The sequence below is a fragment of the Lagopus muta genome, chromosome 9 (genome assembly GCF_023343835.1).
Source record: "Lagopus muta isolate bLagMut1 chromosome 9, bLagMut1 primary, whole genome shotgun sequence".
NCBI classification, from domain to species: domain Eukaryota; kingdom Metazoa; phylum Chordata; class Aves; order Galliformes; family Phasianidae; genus Lagopus; species Lagopus muta.
In genome coordinates this window covers 4,138,719-4,164,308 of record NC_064441.1, presented here as the reverse complement: position 1 = coordinate 4,164,308, position 25,590 = coordinate 4,138,719, and the positions used below count along the sequence as shown (strand labels likewise).

Here is a 25,590-nt window from a genome sequence, read left to right as displayed (position 1 = left end):
TGGCTCAAAGTGCTGATACCCAGTTTTGGGACAGCCTGAGTAGAACTTTTTGAAGGGGTCACAGCGTGCTGCTTCACCTCAAGGCCAGGGAAGATGGTATCAGCATTAGGCTGTCAGTGACATACTTGGCATAGTGGAAAGCAGATAGAGAGGGAAGAAAAGGTAAACATCCTACTGCGGGTATGCCAAGTATGTGCTGATGTGCTAGTGTCAACCAAAAGGAAAATAGCCTGAAAGTGATCTCTAGAGCTCAATGAGGGCTATTGACATACCAAAACTCACTCCTGCCTGTATGGAAGTGAGGCAGCAGTGTCTGCACTCCAGAGCCTAAAATCTCCAGCATCACAACACCTGTGCCCAGCAAAGAGAAAACAGCAATCAATCAGAAACTGCAGATGGAAGGAGTTTTGTAAATAGCTGTGTATAGAAACTTCTGCTTGGGTGTGTGTGGATTGCCAAACACACAACTCTGCAGAGTTGAAAAAGAGGAGACCTTTGTGTGAGTTCTGGCACAGTGTGCTGATCGGAGAAGCACCTTCTAAGATCCCCATTTTGAGAGATCCAGATGAGCCCTTAAATTAGCCTTGCCCAGTACAGCTCATTGGCACTGGCAGTGGAGGGAAGAACAGAAACCAAACATCCAGGGATGGGGCAGGGGATCTGCTGAACTGGTGAGTACAGCCTCCTTAACAGTCACCTGGAGTGTAAGACTCACATGTGGATGCTGTGGTTTGCAAAAACACGTTAGCCCTTTGAGCCTGTTTATGTGACTAAAAGGTTAAAGCAGGCAGTGAGGAATATGGGGAATGGCCGGTGCAAAATTCCCTGGGCACTCAAAGGAGTAAACCCCAACAATTTATCCAAATTTGGAATCCAAGTGAGTTCAATTGCTGGAGCCTAACTGCTGCATAACCATGCCAAAAAATTCCCCTGTAAGCCTGATGTCCCCACAGGGTGGCACTCTGACCTCTTCTCTCAGGAACAGCTCAGATGGCCCTGAAGTGTCTTCCTCTAACGGGACATCCTCCAGCCCTTCAGATGGCTCAAACTTCATCTGATAGCTCATCATACTTTAGGACAGATAAGGCAAGTCACTCAGACTCCATTAAGGCAGGCAATGGGATCAAAGAGAAACCCTGGTTTTGTTTGTGTTCCCATTCACCACTACAGATCTGTTAAAAGCAGTCTGCTGGACCCTATAGGATGATCCAACAGCAATGTACCAGGTGTTAGAAACTATGATGATGACTCATAACTCTAACAGGGGAGATGTGCAAGGACTGTTAAATGTATTCTGAGCGTGGAGGAAAGGAGGATGGTGGTCCTGTGGGCAGCGTCACTGCTTCACCAGTTCAAACTTGTCTGTAATTCTTTGGAAAGTATTTGCATTTATAAGATGCTTACTGAGATTCTTTCCTTTGTACAGTACTCATCTATCCCACTCAGTTGCTAGACGCCTTTTTTTTCAATTCCCTCACATCCAATTATCCCATCTAAAGGTCTTGCTGAGCAGCTATTTGCTACTTGTTCCTGTTGTTACTCCTGTTGCCTTCCACACGCACAGTTACTGTTAGATACTGGGTGTCACAATCCGGCACTCCCGCACAATGCAGCAGATTTCTTCCCTGCTCTCACGGCACTGAGCTTTTTTTTCTGTATGCTTGGGAACATAAGCAACTTTGAAAATAATGCTGTATGTGGAAACTCTCCATTAACATTGTGGAGCTCCAAAATGCAGAATGCATTCCTTCATCACAGAAAAACGGTCCTGAATTTGTCAGGATGAGACTTATGTTAGCCTGGCATGGTACAGTGGCTGTTTGTCCCTATGGAGGCTTTGCTCACCCGTGCTGACAATACAGAGCAGCTGCTACTGCCTACAAACAGGAATTAACAACACAGCTGATTGCTTATGGTCAGTTCGGAGGAAGAAGCTGCCTTCCCCATGGCCGGGAGAGACTCAGAGCAGTGAAAAAGCACCGTGAGCAGACACCTTCCTCACCCCGATCACCCACCAGCCCTCTCAAAAAAGCTCATCACCTTCAGCTTTCCTACCGCAGCTGAAGCTCGCTCCAGCACGCAGCGCTACGGCAGCCTCCCCGCCTCAGCACGGCGCGCTCTGACGGACGAGGCCACAAGATGGCGGCGGAGGCCATCACGTGCCCCGCGGCACCCAGTGCGCCTGCGCAGCTCCGCCCCCTGAGGGAGGCGAGAAGATGGCGGAAGCGGAGTGAGCGGCTCGTCCGAGGCGAGTGTGCCGGCGGGACGTGCGGAGGAGGGGGAGCGGCAGCGGCAGGCCCGGGCCGGGCTGTGGCGGGGCGGGGCGCGTAGGCGGGGACCCGAGCCCTGACAGCGCTCGGCCGCGGGCAGGCCCGGGATGGGGGCCTCCCCCCGCCCCTCTCTCCGCCCGCCGCCGCGGGGCTGAGAGCGGAGCGGTGGGGCCGGGCTGCGGCGCGGCGGGGCGGTTGTGCCGGGCGAGGCCGCGGCGTGCGGGGGATCGTGCCCGCCCCGCGGGGCTGCTCCGGGGCTTCGTCCGTGCTCTGGGGCCGGGCCGTGCTTCAGGGACACGCTGCCCTGCGGAGCGTGGGCTGGGTGCCACGCAGCAAAAAACAAAAATCTTATTTTTTAGTCCGTTGAAAATAAAACCAGCTCCTTGTCGCTCCAGGTTTGGCACTCCGAGGTTTGGCCGAGGGTGGTTTGTGGTGTAGCTGAAGTGTGGAATGGAAGAGATTGTATTCCCGTGTCTCCCAGGTTCAGGTAGAATTGCTCCTAGAGATTGTGTTTATAGGGAATTGTCACTTTTCTTCTGTGTTCCATGTGGGTGGGAGTTCTAGGGAGAGGTGATGAATGAAATGAGTAAATATTTTAAACGTGAAAAAGCATACTGCTTTCCCCATAGTAACTGCAGAATGTCAACAGTGTTGGCTTTTACTGTGTTGCTTACAGAAAGCTGAAGTTTCTCAGGTGGGAGCTGTGCCATGTGCATGTGCTGTGCTGGTGGCTTCATGGTGTGCAGTAGCGGATGCTCTCTGACCATTTTTTGGTATTTGGTCTTCAAGTCTCAGAACAGGGAGAGAACAAAAACTTTTGAATGTTTCCATTGTGTGTGGTGCATCTTGAAGTTACGTGCTGTTTAATATGGTCGCTATTTGAATAAATACTTCTAAATGCAGTTTTCTGTTGTGCTTTATATATTAGACTTGTTTTTATATGCACAGTGATTGTTCAAAGCCAGAGTTGTGCTAAAGCTCATCCCTCAGTGAGGACCTTTGAGATGCAGCTGCACACAGTGTTGTGAACAGTCCTGGCTCATTTATCAGACTCTGTAAGCTGGGAGTTTTGCCTTTTTGACGTTTTTGAGGAGTTAATGAACAATTTCAGAAGATTGTATTTAATTCTTTCTGAGAACTGGCTACTGTTACAAATACAGCGTTGTCTTGATGTACTTTTCGTTGCTGGAAAGGTAGCCTGAGAATTCCATAATGGTTTTCGTGCTTTCTGTTATAAAAGATCTGTCTGTTGAATTGTTAATGGATGCTGGGTTTTATTACTTGAAGTGTGTTTTGTCGATTTCCTTAAGCACCTGCCTTTCACTTTATATGGGGAGAAGCTTTGAACGGTGTCAGCACTGAGGCAGCTGAGTGTTGTTTCAGCCTACAGAGGGCAGGACGTCCCCATGCCAGGGCTGCCAGCTGCAGCTCGTTGTTTGCCATGCTGAGGTGGGACCCGAGGGGTGCCAGCTGGTGCCTGAGGAGGACTGCATGTGCACCTCGGTCCCAGGCCACACCACTGTATGTTTTAAAATAAGACACTTTCAGGAAAAAGGTTACCAGCTTGTATGGGGTGAGCATCTGACTCAGCTACTGCAGAGAGATACGTTGCTCATCTCAATAATAAGTTTTAAATGTGGCTAAGAGGTAAGGAAATTAAACATCCAATGTTGTTAGGCTAGTTTAAACAGTTGTGTAACTGCTGAAACAAGCTAGGCAAGTTGTAGGTGTAAATATTTTGATGCGTCTTTAATGCCCTCTGGAGGAGACAGGATTTTTTTTCAAGGCACTTTTCATCAGCATTGTGTGAAATTCATTTGAAGTGGTTTCAAAAGTGATGTTGTTCTTGTTACGATTGAAGCAGTTAATTTGTCTCTGCTAGCTTGTGCTCTCCTGCAGGTGGATAAGTGGCATCTGAAATACACAACAGGTCTGATTGTTTTACAACGAAGCCGTTCTTTCCTTCACTTCTAGTGGTAGGTTCTGTGCTTTGAAAGCAAACTTCATTGCCACAAATCTTCATTGTCAAAAGAGGGCAGATATCCATACAGCGATGGGCATGAGGTCTGCTGGGGACCATGCATGCATTGAAGTTTGGCATTTCGTGTAACTGGCAATATGTGCAGTGCAAGTCAGTATGGAGAACTTTTTGGGGAGGAGGATATTGTTTTATATGTTTTCTCTAAGTGTCTGTAAGACGTTTTTGGAGGGGCAGCTCTGTGTTCTGTTTTCAGCAGTGTGAGGTGGAACTCCCAGGTGTGCTCCTGGTAGATGAAGCACCCGGTGGGCCTTTCGTTGAGCACTTGGCAGTGCTGCTTTTTTGTTTCCTAGTGCATTGCAACTTTCTAAATGATTATTTATCCGAGCTCTTCTTTGTTGTAAAAAGGAAATATTTCTCCCTGCCTGCTTCTTTTTAAGTATCCTTTAAAAAGCAATAAACTGTAACTAAGCTATTTCCTGTTAATCGTAATACTGAAAGTGGAAAAAAAAACCTAAGATAAACAACCCTTATGCATTGAGATATGAGATTCATTTTGGTTCTAATGAGAAAATTTTGGGGGAGAGATTGTATTCTGCAACAGAAAGCAGTTAGGAAAAAGTTGTCAGAGATGCTTTGAGGTATTTTTTTCTGTGACTATTGCTGTATTTTGGGAGGCATTGCTGTAGGAAATAAAAGCCTCTTTTCAGTACAGTCTCATTCTATTTCCAATTAGAGCGTGTCACCAGTGATTTTAGCCAAGGAATTGTTTTGCTAAAGGCACACAACAGGCAGCTAGTGGCTTCTGCACTGTGCTCTGGGGAAGCAGGATATGGCAGTACACCTGTGCAGTGTGCTGGAAATCCTGTGTGTGTTCCTGAATTGGTCTCCTATTGCTCCCTGTGATGCAACTTAGAAGTTCTTTATAGAATGGCCTGGGTTGAAAGGGGCCACAATGATCATCTAGTTTCAACCCCCCTGCTGTGTGCAGGGTTGCCAACCACTAGACCACATCTGTCTATAAATTCCATCAAGTAATAGCTGACGCTGAGCTTATCCATTTGCAAATTATCTGTTGTTCTTCCCCAATGAGGCTTAGATTTCCTCCTTCAAAATCAGTATGTAATGGCTTTTGTTTGTGAACTGCTTCCATTTCAATTCTAGCAGGCTGGACGAACACTGCTCAGCTATGGAGAATGAGCCAAGCACGACAACATGTTCTGCATCCACAACCACCATTACTACCACCTCCACGTCCCGGACACAGCTTCCACAGATATCTGTCTACAGTGGCTCTGACAGGCATGCTGTCCAGGTACTGGGACACCAGATGTTGTTTCCTGTCCTATACAATGCTCTCAAAATTTTGCACAATACTTTACACAAAACTAGTGCACAAAATTAACTTTCCATTCTTAATTGCCATCTTCTTTTTCAATGTCTGGCTTAATGTTTTCATGCTGTTTCATTACTGTTCACTAAATGACATCAGATCACGTAAGGATAGGACAGGGTACAGGCCTGTCTTCCAAATAATGAGAGAAAAATCTTACATGAAAGTTTGGTTTTATTGGTATTCCATAAAAGCAGAGATTATTAACATAAAATTTTACAAAGTAATAGTACAGTATAAAGGTTTTCACTTGACTTATGTTGCTTACAGGGATCCAGAGGTCTCCTTGTGTGTGTAACTCTGCTTCTTGGATCCACCCCCATTTTATTGTTCTTTAATTAAGATCACCTGGAATTTTGTATAGCCTGTTCTGCTGGGTTTGATAATGAATCTCACAAACTATACTCATCTTCCAGAAGATGGAACGTTGTGTAGGATGTGATCTGAGAGTGTAAGATGTGTACAATGTCATTTGTGACACAACAACGCATTGCCCAGGCTTTATTTGTAAACCTGGGTGTATTTATAGTGACTGTGTTTGGTAACTTTGTTGAGAAAAGTGGTGATGGAGCAAATTCAGTATTGTCTAATTGGTGTGGAGAGGCATTATTTGGCTTTACTTCCTCACACAGGTGAACTTCAGCATCGTGTTAGCACAGTGTGTACTTTATAATTGTAATAATTACCTACTGATTCATCACAGGTTATTCAGCAGGCCTTGCATCGTCCTCCTAGCTCAGCTGCTCAGTACCTCCAGCAGATGTATGCAGCCCAGCAGCAGCATCTAATGCTGCAGACTGCTGCTTTGCAGCAGCAGCACTTAAGCAGTACCCAATTTCAGAGTCTGGCAACTGTACCACAGGTGAGAGTGAAGATTGCTGAAAAATAGTGGTTTGCTACTTTCTGGAGTAGGACTGCAATTCTAGAGCATTGTCAAACATAATAACAGGTTAAGTGCCTGAGCTTTTAATGTCTCACAATAATTCAGTGTTATATTTTAATAATTTTGTTCTTTTGAATTGTATCTTCCTCCAAACTATTTGGTGGATTTAGTCAGCCTTGTAGGTGCTCCAGTAGGCGTCCATTCCATGCTTTACTGCATACATTATAATGCATCATGTAAATCATCAAACAGGAAAAGATATGTATATAAAAAATAGACTGCTTCAGTCTTCATCCCATGATTTTTTTCTGAAAAGTTAATGGGGAAAGCAGTGAATAGCCATGTGCTTTAGTAGAGTCTGATTCAAGTGGTGAACATCTGGTGTTTCTTGCCACACATCTGGCTGTGTTTTAAGTAAAGGCAAAATTCAATTTTTACTCCAAGAGTGGAAATATAGGTAGTAAATGACAATGGTACATTGCATTTCTGAAGCAAAGCTTTTAATAGCCATGGAACGTTGGATTAGATCTGTTCTGAAAATTCAAGCAGTGAAAGACTTCCTTTGGCCTCAGCTGATCGTGGGCTGACAACACTGTCTTGCAGAGATAGCTGGCTGGTAATTATTTTGTGTGAGGAAGCACTAATGCAGGTAAAAACTTCAGGGATACAGCTGTTCACTGGCAGAAGTAGGATGGACTCTTCTGTCTTCTTGGCTTCTACTTACATACCTTCTCCAGTAGGTCAAGATAATATATTGATTTATTTTTTGGGATAGATTTATACATGTGCTATTATAGAGATACAGTGAAGAGGTTTAGATTGGGGAAGGCTAAGAAGTTTTGGTATGCAGTCTATTAAAATATCTATATCTAAATCACTGTCTCTGTATTCAGCTGAAGGTCAGGAATAGTGTACTGCTATAGATACTTGTTGTGTGTCCATTAACTATAATTCCAGAAGATATGAGGATGTTCCTTGCAGCATTTATAAAACTTATTTTAATTTTAGAGGCTTATAATAAAAATTACAACGTGAGTTTTAAAAACTACAGTTTGTAATGATGTCATATTATAAGTTCTGAACAGCATAGGTGATGAGCTGATCTGTTGGCTCCATTGTTAGCAGTTTGATAAACTTCACCTCTGGTAGTTTTTGTTCAGGTCTTGATCTGTGAGAGTCTGCCTGAAAGCTGGGAGGAGTTCAAGGCAGTTGATGCCTTGCAGGTACCAGCTCACAGTGTGGAGTTCACTTTGAAAACCAGTCCCTCTGAGCAGTATTCCTGCTGCTAGCTCAGAGAAAGTTAGTGGTAGAGAGGAGCTTTTCTGACCGTTTATGCATATTGTGAACATCACTTGAACATTTTTTGATTTCAGTATTTGACGCCTATTCTTGCTATCTAGGCAAGCCTGTCAGGTGGGAGGCAATGTACTTCCCCCACTGGGAGTGTCACTCAGCAGTCAAGCATGTCGCAGACCTCGGTACGTAACTGAACAAAGCCCTCCATCCATTCTCAACCCCTGTTGGTTATTCTATAACTATCTGGCAGCACAGAAAATACTTCAGTGTTTAAGTTTGTGTGGTTAAATAGAGTACGACGGGATGGCCAAATAGCAGAATGATGACTGCAGTAAGTGTTGGCTGCACTTCCAGTGTCTGCCGCTAAGCCTGGTGTGAGCAGTTGTTGCTGGTTGGTGTTGGAGGCTTCCCTGGTCCCAGCCCGCTCTCAAGGGGTGGCTGCACACTCAATGGGTGCGAGTGACTGTTCAGACTGCTGCAGGAATCCCTCCCTGAGCTCTCATTTCTTGCTGGATTTTCTTCACATTAGTTTCTTTGGTCGGGGCACAGCTGTAGATTGAAATCACAACAGTGTATGCCACTGATTACAGAGCACTGAATCTAATGAATCCAAGTCATTTCTCACTTATTTATATGAAACTGGTTAAAGTGTTTGTAGCTTTCATTCTTTTATTATCATCGTTTATCATGCATCTTTTATGCACTTTAACTTACTTTGTCCATATTCTAATCATGTGCTCGGGTTTGTTGTTAGCAGCTCTGTGTTCAGTTCATGCTGCATTTCTTTAAATAACATCTTCAGATGTGTAATTTGCACAGTCTCCATGTGCAGTTCTACAGCTGTCCTGAGTAGGACTTTGTTAGTCCTACAGACATCCTGCTTATTAATCATGCCCTCAAGCTGTTCATGGCTTCAGTGCATAGCTTCTGTGATGTAACTGTACAGCTTTTTTAAGCTCTCATAGCATTGCTTTGGCTTACAATTGTTAGAAGTCAAATTATTCATTCGTTAAATTTGGGAGAAAGTTTTAAAAGATGTCTGATGTTAAGCTAACAGAATAATTGGGCTTGGATTTTCAAGGAAATCTTAAAATGATCTAAAAGAGCTGGGCACTTAACTCTGTTAGATGTGTTAGAAAAACAAACCAGCTTTTGCCTGATGCCAAAAAGAAATTTTCTATGAGCCTTTAATATGAGATTATGAAGAGCTGTAGTTTCCAGTCATTTTTTAAATGTGTATATGAGGAATCAGTCCGTGTTTGTCAGCACAAGTAGGCATCCTGGTCAAGTTTAATAACAAGCATCTCAGTAGCTGTCAGTCCAGGCAGATAACACAAGATATTTTAATAATAAAATTCAAATGTTTTTCTTAAAAAATGACAAGCTTATGCTGTGTGTTGTATGATTATGTATTTCTATGAGGTGTATTTTTTTCAGATTTTGTAACATCATCATTTATGTTTGTTAGTGCTTGTTATCATGTACTGCTAAATATTCCTTTTAGTTTGAGAATGAAAACATACGGTCTTGCCAGAAACCAGTTTTTTGATGTTTGGCTCAATATGTTCTTGGTATCTTTACAGTTCAGAGCTTTCAACTGGCCCTGCCATTTTTGTCAAAGGCTTTCTGGCTTTAAATCCTAGGATGATTGAATTTCCATGACAGAAGCAATATTTTTGTTTCCTTAGATTAACCTCTCCACCTCTCCTACACCTGCACAGATAATAAGCCGTTCACAGACCTCCAACACCACCAGCAGCAGCATTACCCAGCAGACTATGTTGCTAGGGAGCACCTCTCCTACCCTGAGTGCAAGCCAGGCTCAGATGTATCTCCGAGCACAAATGGTAGGTTTTGGTTACAGTCCTTACGCTTGATGGATGGCTTGGGTTGTTTTTTCTCCCAAAACGATGCTGTTTCTGTTCTTATTTTGTTTCTGGGAATTGCTTTGGTATTTTTCTTCAGTTTCAGGTGGCATTAAGAGTTTAGTTACTAGTGTATGAATATCAAACTCTGGAACACTTCAGTTCTCCATTTGAAGTCTGCTCATGTAGCCTGGTTTTATACGATTGTGAAATGGATCAAGCATAGGAAAAATAGCAACAGAATGTGCCTCTTTTCTGGCTGTGTAAGAGGGGCGTGCTGGAGTCTATCCATTTTCAGGACATGGCTTTTTCCAATATGCTGATAACATCAAGAGTTCACTTTCTTGCATTTAACTGAGATTCTCTCTAGAATTTGAGTTGAATGCGTAGCTTTGATTCTCCTTAGATCTCTCCTTTTCTTATGAAAATCGTTAGTTCTTCTCATTTCCTATCAGTGTAGCGTTTCTATTAAAGGGCAACATTGAGAAATCTGTGCAGTGATTCTATTTTTTTTATTGACTACTATCTGTAGGGAGTCTGGTACCAACTGATCCCCACCTGCAGTGTGTGAAATTTCATAGGAATGTCCAGCGTTCTACATGAGGCCTTCCATAAGTCTTGTCTTTGTTGTACTGTGGCCAAAGAAATCAGTGACAATTAGCCCTATTGATATACTGAAATTAGTAACTTGAGGTTGGTTGATTCTTGCAGTGTAACTTAATTAGCGTAGTTAAAGTTGAGAACTGTTAAATCACATTTTGAGAGATTGGAAGATATTCAAAGCTTTCTTGCTTTAATATTGTAGGAATTGGGCTACTGTGACTTTTTTTTTTTGCCTTTTTTCACTCGTAGAATTGGAAGGAAAATCTTTTTTAAAATTCTTATATAAAGCTGAAAATGTGTATTTGTTCTACTTTTCTGAATCTGTAGAACGAATGTTTTTACCTTATTCATTTTAAGTTATATTTACTTAACATAGTGCAGCAAATAAAGTTCATCTAAAGGAGAAAAAGAAAAAGTAACTCTTAGAAGTTGTACATCATGACGTGTAACACATGTGTTTCTCTTCAAAAGTACAGCACTGCTTTTCTTTAAGGTATCTTAGAAGTTTTATTCTGTTACCTGGTATTTTTTCTTGCTTAACAGCTGATTTTTACCCCTGCTACCACCGTGGCTGCTGTTCAGTCTGACATTCCTGTTGTCTCATCATCTTCCTCATCTTCCTGTCAGTCTGCAGCTACTCAGGTGAGCTTGTGTAAATTTCTTAAGGTTGTGTCCAAACCAAGTGTGCCAAAACTGGGAAGTAGGGAAACTTTATGGTCAAGTTTTACTGAACTACAAAAATTAGTAATTATTCTGTTTCTGTACATTTACAGTGTGCTCTCTTTTCTGTCATTGTGCATTTAGAGGTGGTTGCATTATATGTAAGATTGGGATTCTGGGTATAAAATTTCACCTTGAGGTAATAAGGATGAGAGGTAATTATGATAAATAACTTGATGCTTTCAGCTAAACTAGTATTGTTGTTTCAAATTATACACGATCTGGAAAAACATGTGGTACAGCACAGCTCCTCACAGGATGTTAGTCACTGTCTCCTGCTGTGAAAAGCAAACATTTGTCCAATTAATTTTTGTTTTCATGAAAGATATTCCCTTCTTTCTTAGCAGTTTCTTTTGAAGTTATTAGCAATGGATTTTGTTTGAATCCTTTTGGAAATCCAAGTAAATGACACTGGTTTGAACGTTCTTTTGTTGGCTGTTTTCATCACAGATGTTTACCTGTGCTTGTCTTCATGGTTTACTAATTTCTCAGGTTCAGAACTTGACGTTGCGCAGTCAGAAGTTGGGTGTATTGTCAAGTTCACAGAACGGTCCACCAAAAAGCAGCAGTCAAACTCAGTCGTTGTCTTTGTGTGCTAACAAACCTGTAACCAGCACCAAGGGCATCCAACCAGAATCCTCAGACAGCAATAGAAAAGGTGACAGCCCAGCGCCGGAGTGTCGGAGTGCCCCAGTGACACGGACATCGAGCATACATCAGTTGATAACACCAGGTAGGTTGAGAGCAAACTACAGAACTGAAGTAGTTTGGATGTTGTGGTTATGTCTGAGTCTAATGCTTTCTGTCCAGGATCTTTTAGTGTTCTGCAGTCACAGTACAAATGCAACATAGCAGCAATATACAGCTGAATCTCAGTGCAAGCATAGTTCTCATTACTGGTCACTGTGCATGCACACTTAAGATGAAGCAGTGAAAGCATATGTGGATTGTTTTCCCCAAAGTACATTTTGTTGGTCATCTTTTATGTTGTCAGAGTGTTTTTGTTCTGTTGGTTGTTTTTTTTTTTTTTATTTTTTTAGATTTCAGATAATTTTAAAAATCCATAGGTAATAGTTCCCCAGAAACTTAATTAAGCAATAAATCGAGAAAAGCATGCAGTTGGTCAGTTGTGCATTTGCAGTGCAGGCCTTATGTTTGTTTTTTAGTATTCTTACTTTGAAAGAGTAAGGGTTGCATAGAGAATTGGTTTTAATTGTGGGGATTTAGCTTGTCTTAATAGCAGCTTTTAGAGAAATAAGACATGCTTCAGTTACTGAGCCCTAATACTTACAGAACTTGTTTCTGGATGGAATGAAGTCCATTTTTAGTAGCAGAATAAATAATAATTACTGGTGAGTCAGTGGTTCACTTAAATGTGATGCCATGTCTCTGGAAGTTGCTCTGGTTTTAGACTCGTACATTTCAGTTTGTGATTCAAGTTCAGGAAGTATTTTGGTTTTGATTCATGCTGAGCTCTCACCATTTTGTATAGAGTGCCTTAATATCATTGCCTAAATTTTAACTTGGCAGTTATGAACAAATCCTTTTGATTGTGTCTCTTCCATTTCAGTCTCTACTGAAACAGAGGTTAAATCCATTTAAAATTGGGTGAAATTCTTACGTAAAAGACTCGATCAGCAATAATCTCAGAACTACAGCCAAAAAAGCGTGGATACTTTATATGCATACATACAACATACTTTCATATATATGTAAAAAACATGGCTGTAATTGCTGCAGTTTGCTTTCAAAATTGTTATATTCCTGTAAGTTCTTGTGTGCTACATGCTGTCAAATAAGGTATTTCTAAACTTGGATGTGAAAAAGTTGTGCTGGGCATACTTGAAAGTAAAACCTTCCTTTCTTTCATTTTTTTAATACTGTCCTCTGCACCCAAGGAAGTGAATGCTAATTGTCACTTTTTTTTTTTCCCCTCACAGCTTCGTATTCTCCACTACAACCCCATTCTCTAGTAAAACATCAGCAGATCCCACTTCATTCACCGCCTTCCAAAATTTCCCATCATCAGCTGATACTGCAACAGCAGCAGCAAGTCCAGCCGATCGCACTTCAGGCTCCGTCTGGCCAGGAGCCCCCTCCATCACAGCACTGTCTACCACTCCCAAGCCATAGTCTTCCTCCAGCTCCTAGCAGTGTGCAGCCTCATTGCTCACCTATTCACATCCATCCTCCACCTCTGACGCTATCTCCCACTCCATCCCAGGCAGCTCAGCAGTCAGTAGTGGTATCTCCTCCACCTTCTCACTCCCCTAGTCAGTCACCCACAATAATTATTCATCCTCAAGCACTTATCCAGTCACAGGCAAACTCCCTTGTGCCAGCAGCTCTTCAGGCAGAGCAGTCTGCCCCTCAGCAAACTGCTGCCAGTCCAGTGCGGCCAATTGCACAGCCCCTCAACCTCCCGTCGCACCTCCCGCTTCCACCTTCCCCTGCTGTACACATAGGGTCAGTGGATCAGCCCAGCTTGGTTTCCCCAGGCCAGCAGATCGTGTCCTCCACACCACACCAGCAGTATTCAGCCTTGCAGTCCACGCCTATCCCTCTTGCGGCTCCTCCGCAGCTGTCGACATCTTCAACCCAGATACAACAACTGCCGTTGCAATCTGTACAGTCTTTGCAAGTGCAGCCTGAAATTCTATCTCAGGGCCAAGTTTTGGTTCAAAACACTTTGGTTTCTGAGGAAGAACTTCCTGCTGCAGAAGCTTTGGTCCAGCTGCCGTTTCAAACTCTTCCACCACCGCAGACTGTTGCAGTAAATCTTCAAGTTCAGCCATCAGTACCAATTGAAACTCCAGTGGTAAGTGCTTAGAAACCATCTTCTGTTTGATTACACTTCTGTGTGAGATGGAGAACAATTTGCAGGCTTATCATTAAATTACAAAACTTGCATTTAGCAGAAGTCTTTAAGTAGCTACAAGGGTGTGTGCAAATTAAACTACAGGGAACTGTAAATACCTGCTGTTGGAAAAAGTCGAATTCTCTGATCTGTTTGATAGGAGAACCTGTGCCTCTCTTAAAATTCTGTTCTTTTTAACAGAATAATTTTTTCTTTCCATTGTCATCATAATGCCCACAGAGTTTGTGGTCTCATAGGCAGGTGAAAACTTGTATCTATTAAATGAGCATATTTTAGTACTTCAACTAGTAATTAAAAAAACAAAACTATTTTTATACGACTCTAAGTATTAAGGTAGACTGGAAATATCTCTAAAGTGATAGTCTGTTTGAATGTAGATTTACCAAGTGGAGAATGTATGTGAAGAAGAGATGCCTGAAGAGTCTGATTGTGTCAATATGGTTAGAACACCTACGCCACCGACTTTGTCTCCACCAGCAATAACCTTGGGGAATGGAGATGCACTTAATTCAGAAGAGCCTTTGTCGGGTGAGAACAAACATAAAACTAAGGTAGCTGTTTTGCTTAGAACTTAAAGTAAAATGATGTGTTCCTGAGAACAGTTGGGTTGTGGACTAGTCAGTCAAGGAAAATCAGGTTTTGAGGGTAACTATCAACTTTAGAGATAAGTCTGTGTTACAGGACTCTGGGTACGGGGCTGGGTGTGTTTCTCTCTCTCCTTTGTACAACTCTGAGTGTATGCGTAGACCTACGTCTCAAAAATAGCACATACTTTGTTTTTCAGACCACGCAGGACTGCCCTCAGTGACATCATCAGTCAGTGCCTCAGTAATTAAATCTCCATCTGATCCTTCGCATGCCTCTATTCCACCACCACCTCTTTTGCTTCCAGCTGCAACAACAAGGAGTAGCAGCACGTCAATGCCCAATAGCATTCCTAGTCTAGAAAATAAACCTCCACAGGCTATTGTTAAACCACAGATCCTGACTCACGTTATTGAAGGCTTCGTGATTCAGGAGGGCTTGGAACCATTTCCTGTAAGTGTAAAAGTTGCTTTGAATTTTTTACTACTAATTCTTGAAATGAGCTATTTTTAAAGGTGGTTTTCTAGATGTTAACGTCATTAAACTTTGAATATTTTTTCCAAATGTTGGCATGGACTTTTTTTCTGCTTGGTAACTTGTTTCTTACAGCACTTCAGTAGACTTGTCTTACATATTTAATCAGAAATTGTGCTACTGTTTGGCTTGCTGGTATCACTGGATGGCAAGGTACTAAGTGAAACAGGCTATCCAGGGATAACTACAGAGGCTGATTTTAGGCTAACATTTACAGTAACTTTGTATTATGCTTGTCTGTCTCCTGCACACCTCAATTTAAGTGATAAATTAAACCTCTGAGATGATTCCTTGTATAAAGCACCCCTTCACCGAGTAGTAATGTGTCTGGTGAGAATTAGTGGTGAAAACTTTAAATCCCCTGATGGCCAATTTTAAAGCACTGAGCTTTCACTTTTAAAGGATATTATCTTCTGCCTCGTTAACAAATGGAATCTATCTTTTTTTTTTCCTGTTCCTCCTTCTCTCTAGATCTAATGTTTCTTCCTTTGTTGAATGTAATTGCAAACTCTGCAGGCCAGTCTTTGTATTTGTTTGAGAAAAGGTGTGTAGAACTTTGATGCTGTGTATTGATGACTTGTTGATAAAAGAGTAGAAATGATAGTGCTGATCTCAGTTACAACTGCTAACTCACAAATACTATTTCCAGTTATTCATTCTTCAGTTAACCATTGTTGCTTTGCTTTTATTGCAATAGGTAAGTCGTTCATCTTTGCTGGTAGAACAGCCTGCAGAAAAAAGATTGCTAGTGGAGGGTCAAATCATGAGTGTTATGTGTGTTGAATCAGACTTGCAGAATACAAAGCATGCAGACAACTCATCGGACACAGAGATAGAGGATATGATTGCAGAAGGTTTGTAGTTTTTGTTTAAATATCCATTTTTTTCCCCTTAGGTCTGTATCTATTACAGAAACCCATCTTGTCTTTACATCTGGAGTCTTCCTCTGGCCTTTACACCATCTCTAATACAAACTGTTTAAAAATGTTTATAACTAGCTACACAGGGCTAACAACAGTTGCTGTGGATACACAGGAACATCAGGAAGCTGTGCCCTTGTCCTGCCTGGAATACAGTGGCCTCTAGCACACACAGCTCATGTGCTTAAAGCACCCAAGTTCCCCATGCAATACCTGGGGTGCTCATCATTGTGGATTTCTTTAGATCTCAGTAATTAAGTATTTTAAGTGTTATATCACTATTAGTGCTCAAGCGCAAGTGTAAGCAGCCTCATAAATGATAGTGAACAGAAATTAAAGCATGGACTGTCCCAGAAAAGCCAAGTAATTCTTTACTTCACTGTTTAAATTCTTCCAGGACTAGAAAGTCCAGAATTTTTCTGCAAGCTCTGTGTCTTCTCTTCCATATCTTGAGAGTTTGCACAGGGGCTGATTTTGGTGACCTGCTAAAAATGTGTTGTAATTTATTAATACAGCTCCTAGTTTCATTGTCTCAAAATAGTTATTTTTCTTCTTTTATATCAAAACCACAGTGAGCAGAGTAAGAAGGAACTGATCCAGAGCCTGCTGTGCCCATAGCTGTGCTTCAGCTGCCACCTACAGCATGCGTTATTCATTCTCACCTAATTGAAACAGTTTTTCTTATAGGAGCTTTCAAGATAGGCATACCAGTGACCTTTTGTTAGCTACTGTGGTTCTTGCCTTGGTAAACGGTACTGATACATGGTGAAGAAATTAATGACTTTTGTTATATGCCTCAGCAAACAGATCAGCTCAACACTCAGTCTTTCAGATCATTGGATTCTGGTCAATTATTTTCTAATGATTTATATCTCTTACACCTTTCTGAGCAAGGACTGAAAACGAGTCAAAAACTTTGCTTTACAATGGATTCTAAATCTGAGAAGAATGTTTACTGTGAAGTTAAATAAGCACTGTTGGACTTTTGCTTGAGGATGCTTTGTTTCACAGCTCTGGCAATGTGTGTTTCTGCTTGAAATGAAGAGCATTGTTTGTAGCACTGATTTTAATAAGAGCTGGTTTAGCTTGAAAGTTCATCACTGAAAAAATGATGGGTTGCAGTCTTCCCGTGCATTCATATCTGTGCAAGAAGTAAGAAACAGTGGAGACAATGCCTGAAAAGAGCTCATTAATTTCCTAGATTGTGTGATTGCATTTACTGGTGTAGTCTGCAGCCCTCAATATTTTGCAGTAACAGCCTAATTTAGGTAAAGGATATTTGAAGTGCTCTGCTCTGTAACTTTTGTGTTGTAATTAAGATGTCTGCATAGAAAAATGAAGAAACAAGGCAGTGTTCATTTCTTAATATCAAACATTCAGAATTTGAGGCCCATACCTCATTTTTCACATAGGCATGGCAGGTGAAGTCTCAGAAAGTAAGCATCTGGCATACTAACAGCGGAAGGATGCAGTGTGACTAAATTTTTTCTAAACTTTTGCTTCATTTAATTCAAAATTTGTTATTTGTTCTCTGAACCTGAATGGTGCCCTGCTTTCCTAATGAGGGCTTCCATTTAATTAGTTCTATGGGAGTCAAGTCCAGTGATGTGAAACCATCAAGCACAAGAGGTTTGTGGAGGGCAGGGGAAGTCATCAGATGAATTGCATGACCTCATGTGACGTGTTTGGTTGTGTTACAGCACAGTGGGTTTGTACTGTTCTAGACAAAGTGAGACTTGCCAATCTGAGCTCACGTAGCTTAGTAAATTCTTAGCAAGTACTTGATTATTGTTCATTTTGCTTCATCCTATGTGGAGCAAGGGAAATTGGGGGTGTTCTTCAGTATCTTTTAGAATGCTCCTACCTCTGTTGCAGTAGCTGATTTGCCTTTAGTACAGTAGATATTAATTCAGTTTTGCTTTTAGTGGTTCTGAAGAACCTGTCAGGATTAATGCTGCATTGTCTCAGCTTATGTGTTGTTTTATGGAATTATTCAAGCACTCATGTTTCTGTTATCAGTTCTCACTCCTGGTAGTTGATGTTACATTTATGTACCCAATTTGCAGTTATTCATTAGATGAGCTAGGAGATATCCAGTATTGGGAGGTACCTACATTTGCAGAAGACAAGCAGAGGAGATTTTCCGATGCTGAACAAAGATTTAGATTGTGTGTATATGGTAGGAACTCCTAATATAGAAAAGGCTTTTAGCATCAGTTATTGAAGTGTTGTTGCTGTTTTCCTACGTTATATAGTTTGTGGGGTTTTTTTGGAGCAAGCAATTAATTTGAAGGGTAGATCTGGTCTTTATTTGGCTTCGGCTGCAAACTTGGTCAGATTTGACATGTTCCCAGTTCTAACTTGGGGCACGAGGTGGAGACTTGCAGTGTGATAATCCTCAGTCTGACACTGCTGGTGGAATTTTTTTTTACTTCATTTATGCTTTTGAATCCTGGTACATCAGATAGGTTATTCAAATAATCACTTCAACCTTTTAAACTTTGTTGCATTATAGTGCTTTTTGATTTGTCACCTTGTCAGCTCAGTAGTTAGTGAGCCACTGTTGCCATAGCAATGCTATGAATTCATAGTTAAAATCTTTTGTTTAAACCTTGTTATGTGTGTCTGCATTAGCTGACCCCAGTGCTGATGAACGAGTTTTGAACAAAAAATAGTTTGCATTTTTGCATCTTGTTATGTAAAATTAAAAATAAAAATGTAGGAAATGCAAAGCGAAAGGCAAAGTAGGTGAAATTGGTGAAGGTAAATGAGAAATGGGGAAGAAATCTGTTTGCTTTGCTCACTAAACTTGTGAACAAATGTATTTTGTCCATGATGGCATCCATGTGGCACACCGCTCCCTTACTTAGCTAAATGCTACATTTTGTGCCAGTTTTGCTCCTGATGATGTATTTCATTGACTTATAGCGTAGGTACAAGTTTGTGGTATTTGATTTTTTTTTTTTTTTTTCTCTTGCCAAAAATCAAATTGGTTTGCATAGATGGTGGCATCCTTCTAAAGCAGGTATCAGCTGTGCTCTCGCAGTGGAGGAGGCTGTAGGCGTTCAGCATGTCAGTGCAAGGCAGCCTGTGCCTCACTTCAGGGCTTTCCTAGGTCTCCTTTTACTAATGCTTCTCTCAGCAGTTTGAGTGCTTCCCAGGGAGCAGAAGCACTTGCTCATCTCACCAGTATAATAAAAAATACCCTGTCACAGATTTTAGCAGATTGTAGCAGATTTTAAACTGGTGTAGATGCTATAATCATTTTCTTTCTTGTTATGCACATTATCTTTTGTAATGGATAAAACTGAGTGCATTATTTGCTTTTGTAAGTGCTCCTTTTGCTTGTAGATGTTGCTTATGCAAATAAAGTATTTACAGGTTTAATGCAGCATTTCATTACAGGAGAGCTTGAATTTGGAGTGCTGGCTCTCCTAACAAACGCCTTTAAAGCAATTTGTAAGGATTGTAATATGTTGGATCTTTCTAATTGATGGATGAGGGCATACTTGTTCATGGGTGGTTTGAAATTTAATGAACAGTGCTGACTAACTTCACTGAATAATTTAATCTATGGTTCAATTTACTTGAGTCCTCTTTTGTGGAGAGTGAAATTCATGATTTTTGTAGTTTGGCATAATTTTCTGTTAATCAAGGTTCTTAGTTATTAGATGTATTTTTAGACCTTCTGAATTTCTGAAAATAAGAAATAAAAGAAAAATTTGAACACAATTTTGTCATTAAATCTGATCTGTTTCTGCATCACTCCTTCCTTAGAGGGCCTGGATGAAATTGAAAATGAACTCCTGAAATGTGAATTTTGTGGAAAAATGGGATATCCCAACAAGTTTCTACGATCAAAACGATTCTGTTCTACGTCCTGTGCTAAAAGGTATTCTACCTGTTATTTATTGTTACCTGATTAATAGAGTAGCACTCAAATAGTGTCTTATGTAGAAAAATTAAGAAGCAGACTACGTGGGATACAAATGACCATGGTAGTGTCATGTGTTTTCCTGTAAGATCAACTTACAGGTAAATTGTGGAGCTCTTTCAGAGGATGTAGTGAATGCAGATGGGCTTGTAGGAATGCTGATGGATGTTTGTGAAGGGTTGGTTAGGTCTGGGGACGTATACAGTGGTTTGTGGGCCACAAGTCACTGTGTCTTTGTGATGTATTTTGCTGCTGGGCAGTGTCAGGGACAGAACACTACTCTGTGGGCTTTCTTATGGTTTTATGCAACGTGGGGAGAAAAACACTGAACTTCATGTGATTGAAATGCATTTGTCAGTAATGTTCTTAAATGTTTATAGTAATGGTGTAAAATTCATTGTGTAGAGCAGAAAAGTAATCGTTATAAATGTAAATAATTTAATGTTTTCGAAGGCTTCTCCTTTCTAGAAAATGATGCTGCCCTGTGCTTTTATGTCATTGGCAAAGGCAAATGAATGTTGGTTTCTCTTTCTCTTTGAGTTACTGTACTTTTTTATTTTGTGTAGATCAAGTGAGAAACAAGTTATAATCAGGATCTGAAAGTAAATCCTTCCATCATTGTAGATGGAAAACTGGTAATTAATCCCAGGCGTTTTAGAAATAGGGAATAGTTCTCTGAGGAACAGATTTAAGTTGCCTCTTAATTCTGTACTGATGTGCCTGGAAACCATCTTTCTCTTATGTCAGCTGCTCTTTTCATACTCTCCCTCAGACGTTCCCATTTTAAGCACTGGAAATGTGTATATTTTCTTTGGTAGTTGTTGGGACTAGTATTGAAATTCTATTCAGGAGGAAGCTGGGCTTTTTTCCTCCGTCTTCACTTGACTGGCCGTCAGCTAGGTAGAGAAAACGAAAGCAAAAGATGTAACGTGGCGTTAAGCTCTCAGAGGATGTGTTGGAGAAGTAGAATTTGAGTATGTGATAAAATGCAAAACTGTTTTTATTGTGGAATTTTTTTAGAACAGGAAGGATGGGTGTCTGCTGGGGGTGATGTGGAAGTATATGCTCTTGTTTCAAGACAAGGGGTTGGAGTACAGGGCCTTTTCTTTCTTACGTTCGTGACACCTGCTGTTGTCTGGAATCAGGCAGCATTTCTGTAGACAACTGTGTCATTTTCTTGCTAAGTCGATTGAATTCAGTCCAGAAAACGATTAGTGCATTATTGAATATATCTTACTCCTTTAGGCACAGCCTTAGTTGCACTAAGAAATTTGGGCTGTTTGCATCAGACAAGACCAATCGTTGGAATCGGAAATCAGATAGCCAAAGTCTTGGGCGACGCGGGCGTCGACCGAGTGGCCCTGATGGGGCACCACGAGATCATTTTCTTAGACAGGTCTGTGGAATATTTGCTTAAAACTATGGCATTGTTTGGGGAATTGCAAATAAAATATAATAGTGTAGTGTATCTGTACTGTGCTTTCCAGCTTCCAATTACTTATCCGTCTGCAGAAGAAGATCTGGCTTCTCACGAAGATGCTGTTCCAACTGCGATGACCACCCGTCTGAGAAGACAGAGTGAGAGGGAGAGAGAACGTGAACTAAGGGAGCTAAGAATTAGGAAAATGCCCGAGAGCATGAACTTGTTACCAGTGGTGCAGTCAGACCCTTCGGTATGGACTGTTGATGAAGTTTGGGCCTTTATACATTCTTTGCCTGGTATGTAACGTGCAGTTACTTGTTGCAGATTTTTAATGGCAAATCTCCTGGTTTTTAGCATCGCTGTGAGGAGGAAGGTGGTATGGTAACAGCACGAGTGTACTCGTTGGTTGTGATAGAGACTGGAATGTGATTTGTTTCCTCTTGCTTGTTCCTTCAGCACAAATCCCGTGTTGATAGAACTAGTCCCACTTCTGCTGTTGCACCCCAGCTGATGGAGACTAGAGGTGTTCTTCCCTTCAGTCTGATTTCTCTCAAGAGGTCAGTAGAGAGATCAGACACGCTTCTTCCCCTTTACGTTTATTTCTTCACTTCCCTCCTTACTGCTTATTCAGTAGAAGAAGCAAGAAGGAAGTCCTTTCCTTTTATGCAAGTGAAAAATTTGAAAGGCTTATCACGATATAAATCACTAAAAAAGAATAACCAGGTTTCTTCAGTAAAGCTAAATTTAGTTTTGTTTTGCTGAAATGGAGAGTTGCTTATGTAGGTTATATACTCTTAGGATAGAAGACAGAAAAGTAGTGTCCGAGTTTCAGAAAAACATCTTGTTTCTCCTTATTTGCACACGTTTTCCTTAGCTCAGTATTCATGCTTGTCTTTTTATCATCTTCAGGTTATTTGGCATTTGTTTCCTGATTATCATAAGCCTTAAAGTTTTACACCCCACCCTTTCCCAGGGATGCCATTCCATCTGATCACATCTGGTAACCCTTCCAGAAGACAAGACAGGTCTCCATAATAACAGTCATCTGAGAATCTTTGTTGTTTACCCATATAACTCGCACGTCTAAACATTGAAACCTAGCTTAGACTTTTTCCTAATTCTCTCCTATTTTCTGGAATGCTGAACCATTTTGCTGTGTATCCCATTAGGCTAATAATCTGTAAGAAGTGTATCCTTATTTGCTGAAACACTTGCATGTGTATGGCCAGCTAATTTTTTTCTAATACAGGTCACACAAAAAATTGAATTAGGGATGTTTTAAATCAACCTTTCTTCTTATGGTTTATAAATTACAGTTAAGGTATGTTATCTGCATCTGGGGACTTCTGTGATGTCTGTAGAAACAAGTGGAGTTGCTTAGGTTTAAGGCAATGTATTTCTGTGTTTTATTGGTGTTACTGGAACATGATGACATTACTGCTGTCTGTATTTTACTGGCTCTATACTTCGGAAGCTCCAGTGAAGTCCAGAACCCCCTGATCCCAGGTTCTACAAAAGAATAAAGGATTGTTTGTGTCTTAAAAATGTAACACGTTACAAACACAATTCACTTGCAAGTGTGAAAACAAAAATTTTATCCTTAAAATGTGGTTTCTATTTTGAGACAATTACTTAAAGAATGTTCGGTCAGCTGCTAAATCTCTTCTATTTGTTCTGCAAATGAATTAATCATTGAATTTTAACACTCGATTATTTTTTATGTATGCAATGAAAAATTATTACAGTTACAAATTTCCATTCACGTTAAGGCCAAGTTCCTCTTTTTAAAAAAAAAAAATCTTTAAAATATTCACAGCCTGCCAGAATGTTTTGTTACATAGCTACATTCGTATTTTGGCACTTTGGAGTTCTATTCTGTCAACTTCTCTATTTCAGAAATGTTAGGGACATCCATTTTAATTCCCTGCTTGTTTTCAGTCTGTAAGCTGAGTTCTAGCTGGAGCATCGAGTGTCCTCATCAGAATTCTGAATGCCTCTGGAGTCTTGGAAGAATGTAGATAGCAGGACGGTTCTACTGTTACTTCCTCCCAGTGAAAGAGCCAGCAGCAGTTTAAGCCCCAGCAGAGCAGCTCCTTCCTTCGTTCTGTAGTTGCAAGGTCTATGTTCTCTTGTGTGTCTCCTCTTTCTTATTAAGTAACTGCACAGCTAATTGCAAAGACACCCAGGTCAGCTTGGAGGGGGTTCTGAAGTGCATTCAACTTCCATCTTTTGTTTTTCCGAAGTGACTTTGAGGAAGGGTTGTGGGCTTTTAAAGAAGAGAAAGTGCATAAAGCAAGTCCTGTTTAAAAAGAAAAAAAGGCCTCAAAAAAAAAAAGAATATTCTGTTTTTTAGGACCACTTTTGTTTCTAAGTATAAAAGCTTCTCTTGTAAATGGTGTGCCCTGGCAATCGCCGTGTTCTAGTCTCATGTTAGACAAAACACAGTGCCTATCACAATTAGCCTACAGAGGCTTTGTGGATTGTCAGCAAACCTTTATAATGATTGCTCTTGTCTGGGGTGGAAAAGTTCTTCCAAAAAAATGCCGAAGAATCCCCCCCCCCAAAAAAAAACCAACAAAGAAAACCAAAATGCCTTTGAGGAATAACTGAAAACAGGAATGGGAAGTGGAGCCTAAACTGAAGTGAATGAAAGGCTTCAGACGTTTGGAAGAACCATTCATTGGACTGAGCAACATGAAGGTATTGAAACCAGGAAATGTGTGGCTGTGGCGAATGAAGCTTCAGATAAACAGTGGGCGATGAGTGCTCTTACGTTATTTAAACGTTTGTCTGTTTAACAGAGGTGCAGGCAAGGCAGCTCTTGAGCAACTTTTTGTTTCCATAGTTCAATGTTTCAATTGTTCAATGGAAAGGGGCCTTCAGCTCCTTTGAGCAGTCCATCCGGCTCCATTTATTATGTTGTAGGCCTCAGTGGTCTGAGCCCACGGTACTTTGTGTTCAGAAGGAGTTTACCATTTAAAGGAAAAATCCAACCGACTTAAAGTTGTGCTTGATGATGAATGAACTATTGATAAATGCGCTAGTGAGATAGTTGGGCTAAAGCCTGCTAATCAGAATTGTTTGTTTATCTCAATGGAGTTAGCATCTTTTGGAAGATGTAGGTAAGTGAATTTTCTCTTAGAGGTGTAGCTAACTGTAGTAGGAGCATATCTTTCTATTGTTTGAACAAATCCATGTGAATGGTGGCTGTTCTTGTGATATCGTCTGTTTCTTCTGATTGCAAGATCATGGCAACTGTTTTTCTTAATGAAATGAGAAAATTGTCTGTGCTAGGACTTGAACTTTCCAGTAAGTAATTCATAAGTAGTTATGGTGTAATTAGATACTGTAGTACTTTCATGTTATCTTAGAAGTTCTTGTTGTTACTGAACTCTTTCATATACCCTGGGTTCCACAAGGTAAAGAAGTAAGCTCTTGGAATTGTGTACCTGCAGAGCTCAAGTATGGACAGTCACTGTGCCTAGGAATGCACATTTCTGACCTAGCAATTCTTTTTCTGTTCCCTTTAGGTTGTCAAGATATTGCGGATGAATTTAGAGCACAAGAAATTGATGGACAAGCTCTCCTCTTGTTGAAGGAGGATCACCTTATGAGTGCAATGAATATTAAGCTTGGACCTGCGTTAAAAATCTGTGCACGTATCAATTCATTGAAAGAATCATAGGGGTGAACATGGAGGTTTAAGCAACGGTTACTCTGTGACTAAACTAGCAGTAATATGCCAACAACTTCAGCATGGCATGAGTGTTACTGTGATGTTTTGTTGAACATCTGGGCTTTTCCTCCAACAGACTTGGAAAAAAAGAAAATATTCTGCTGATGATATCACGTAGTCCTTTGCAGGTTCCAGCAATTAATAAGTTCGTGGTAAAGCCCAAATAATGCATTGAGTTAAATTGGGAGTTCATGGGAAAACATGAAGTGAAATATTCTGTTAATATTCTTTTAAATATTCCCCAGTATGTACTTGGAAGTTTAAGATCAACACCCCAGCACCCTCATAACCTAAACACCAGTTACGTTTTCTTGCTGTATTGTCTGTTACGACTTTTCCCACATACAGCAGTTTTTGGACTGAAATAAGAGAAGAGTCCACAGACCCTGTGGAAGCACTAATAGTGGTAAAATGCTATGCATTTAGTTGTGCTCTCTGAATTTCTTTTAGTCTTGGGCAAATTATTTCTATGGAGTAGGTTGGCAGCCTGTTTTCCTTGTACAGACTTACCTTCATCTCTGCCACTGTAGTATTTTCTTTGTTTGGGAATACTATAAGCCATGGAGGCTCTC

The 25,590-nt window shown here is 40.8% G+C and overlaps 1 protein-coding gene across 13 annotated transcripts; it reads left to right on the top strand.

The window, feature by feature from the left end:
- The first annotated feature begins 1,634 nt into the window (after positions 1-1,634).
- Positions 1,635-25,590, top strand: PHC3 (polyhomeotic homolog 3). Of its 13 annotated transcripts, none has more exons than XM_048954846.1 (16): positions 2,211-2,248; positions 2,666-2,757; positions 5,416-5,563; positions 6,345-6,503; positions 7,925-8,002; positions 9,509-9,667; positions 10,832-10,930; positions 11,501-11,741; positions 12,949-13,826; positions 14,264-14,414; positions 14,671-14,924; positions 15,703-15,859; positions 19,703-19,817; positions 21,105-21,255; positions 21,347-21,578; positions 24,813-25,590. In XM_048954846.1, exons 3-16 carry the CDS (start codon positions 5,438-5,440, stop codon positions 24,965-24,967), a joined length of 2,955 nt encoding a protein of 984 aa, XP_048810803.1. In that variant the 5' UTR covers positions 2,211-2,248; positions 2,666-2,757; positions 5,416-5,437; the 3' UTR covers positions 24,968-25,590. The 13 variants fall into 13 exon arrangements, 12 of the variants coding, with proteins under 12 accessions (XP_048810793.1, XP_048810792.1, XP_048810803.1 ...); XM_048954845.1 differs by having other exon boundaries at positions 5,413-5,563; XM_048954841.1 differs by lacking the exon at positions 2,211-2,248 and adding an exon at positions 21,739-21,839 and having other exon boundaries at positions 2,424-2,757; positions 5,413-5,563; positions 21,347-21,532; positions 24,813-24,953.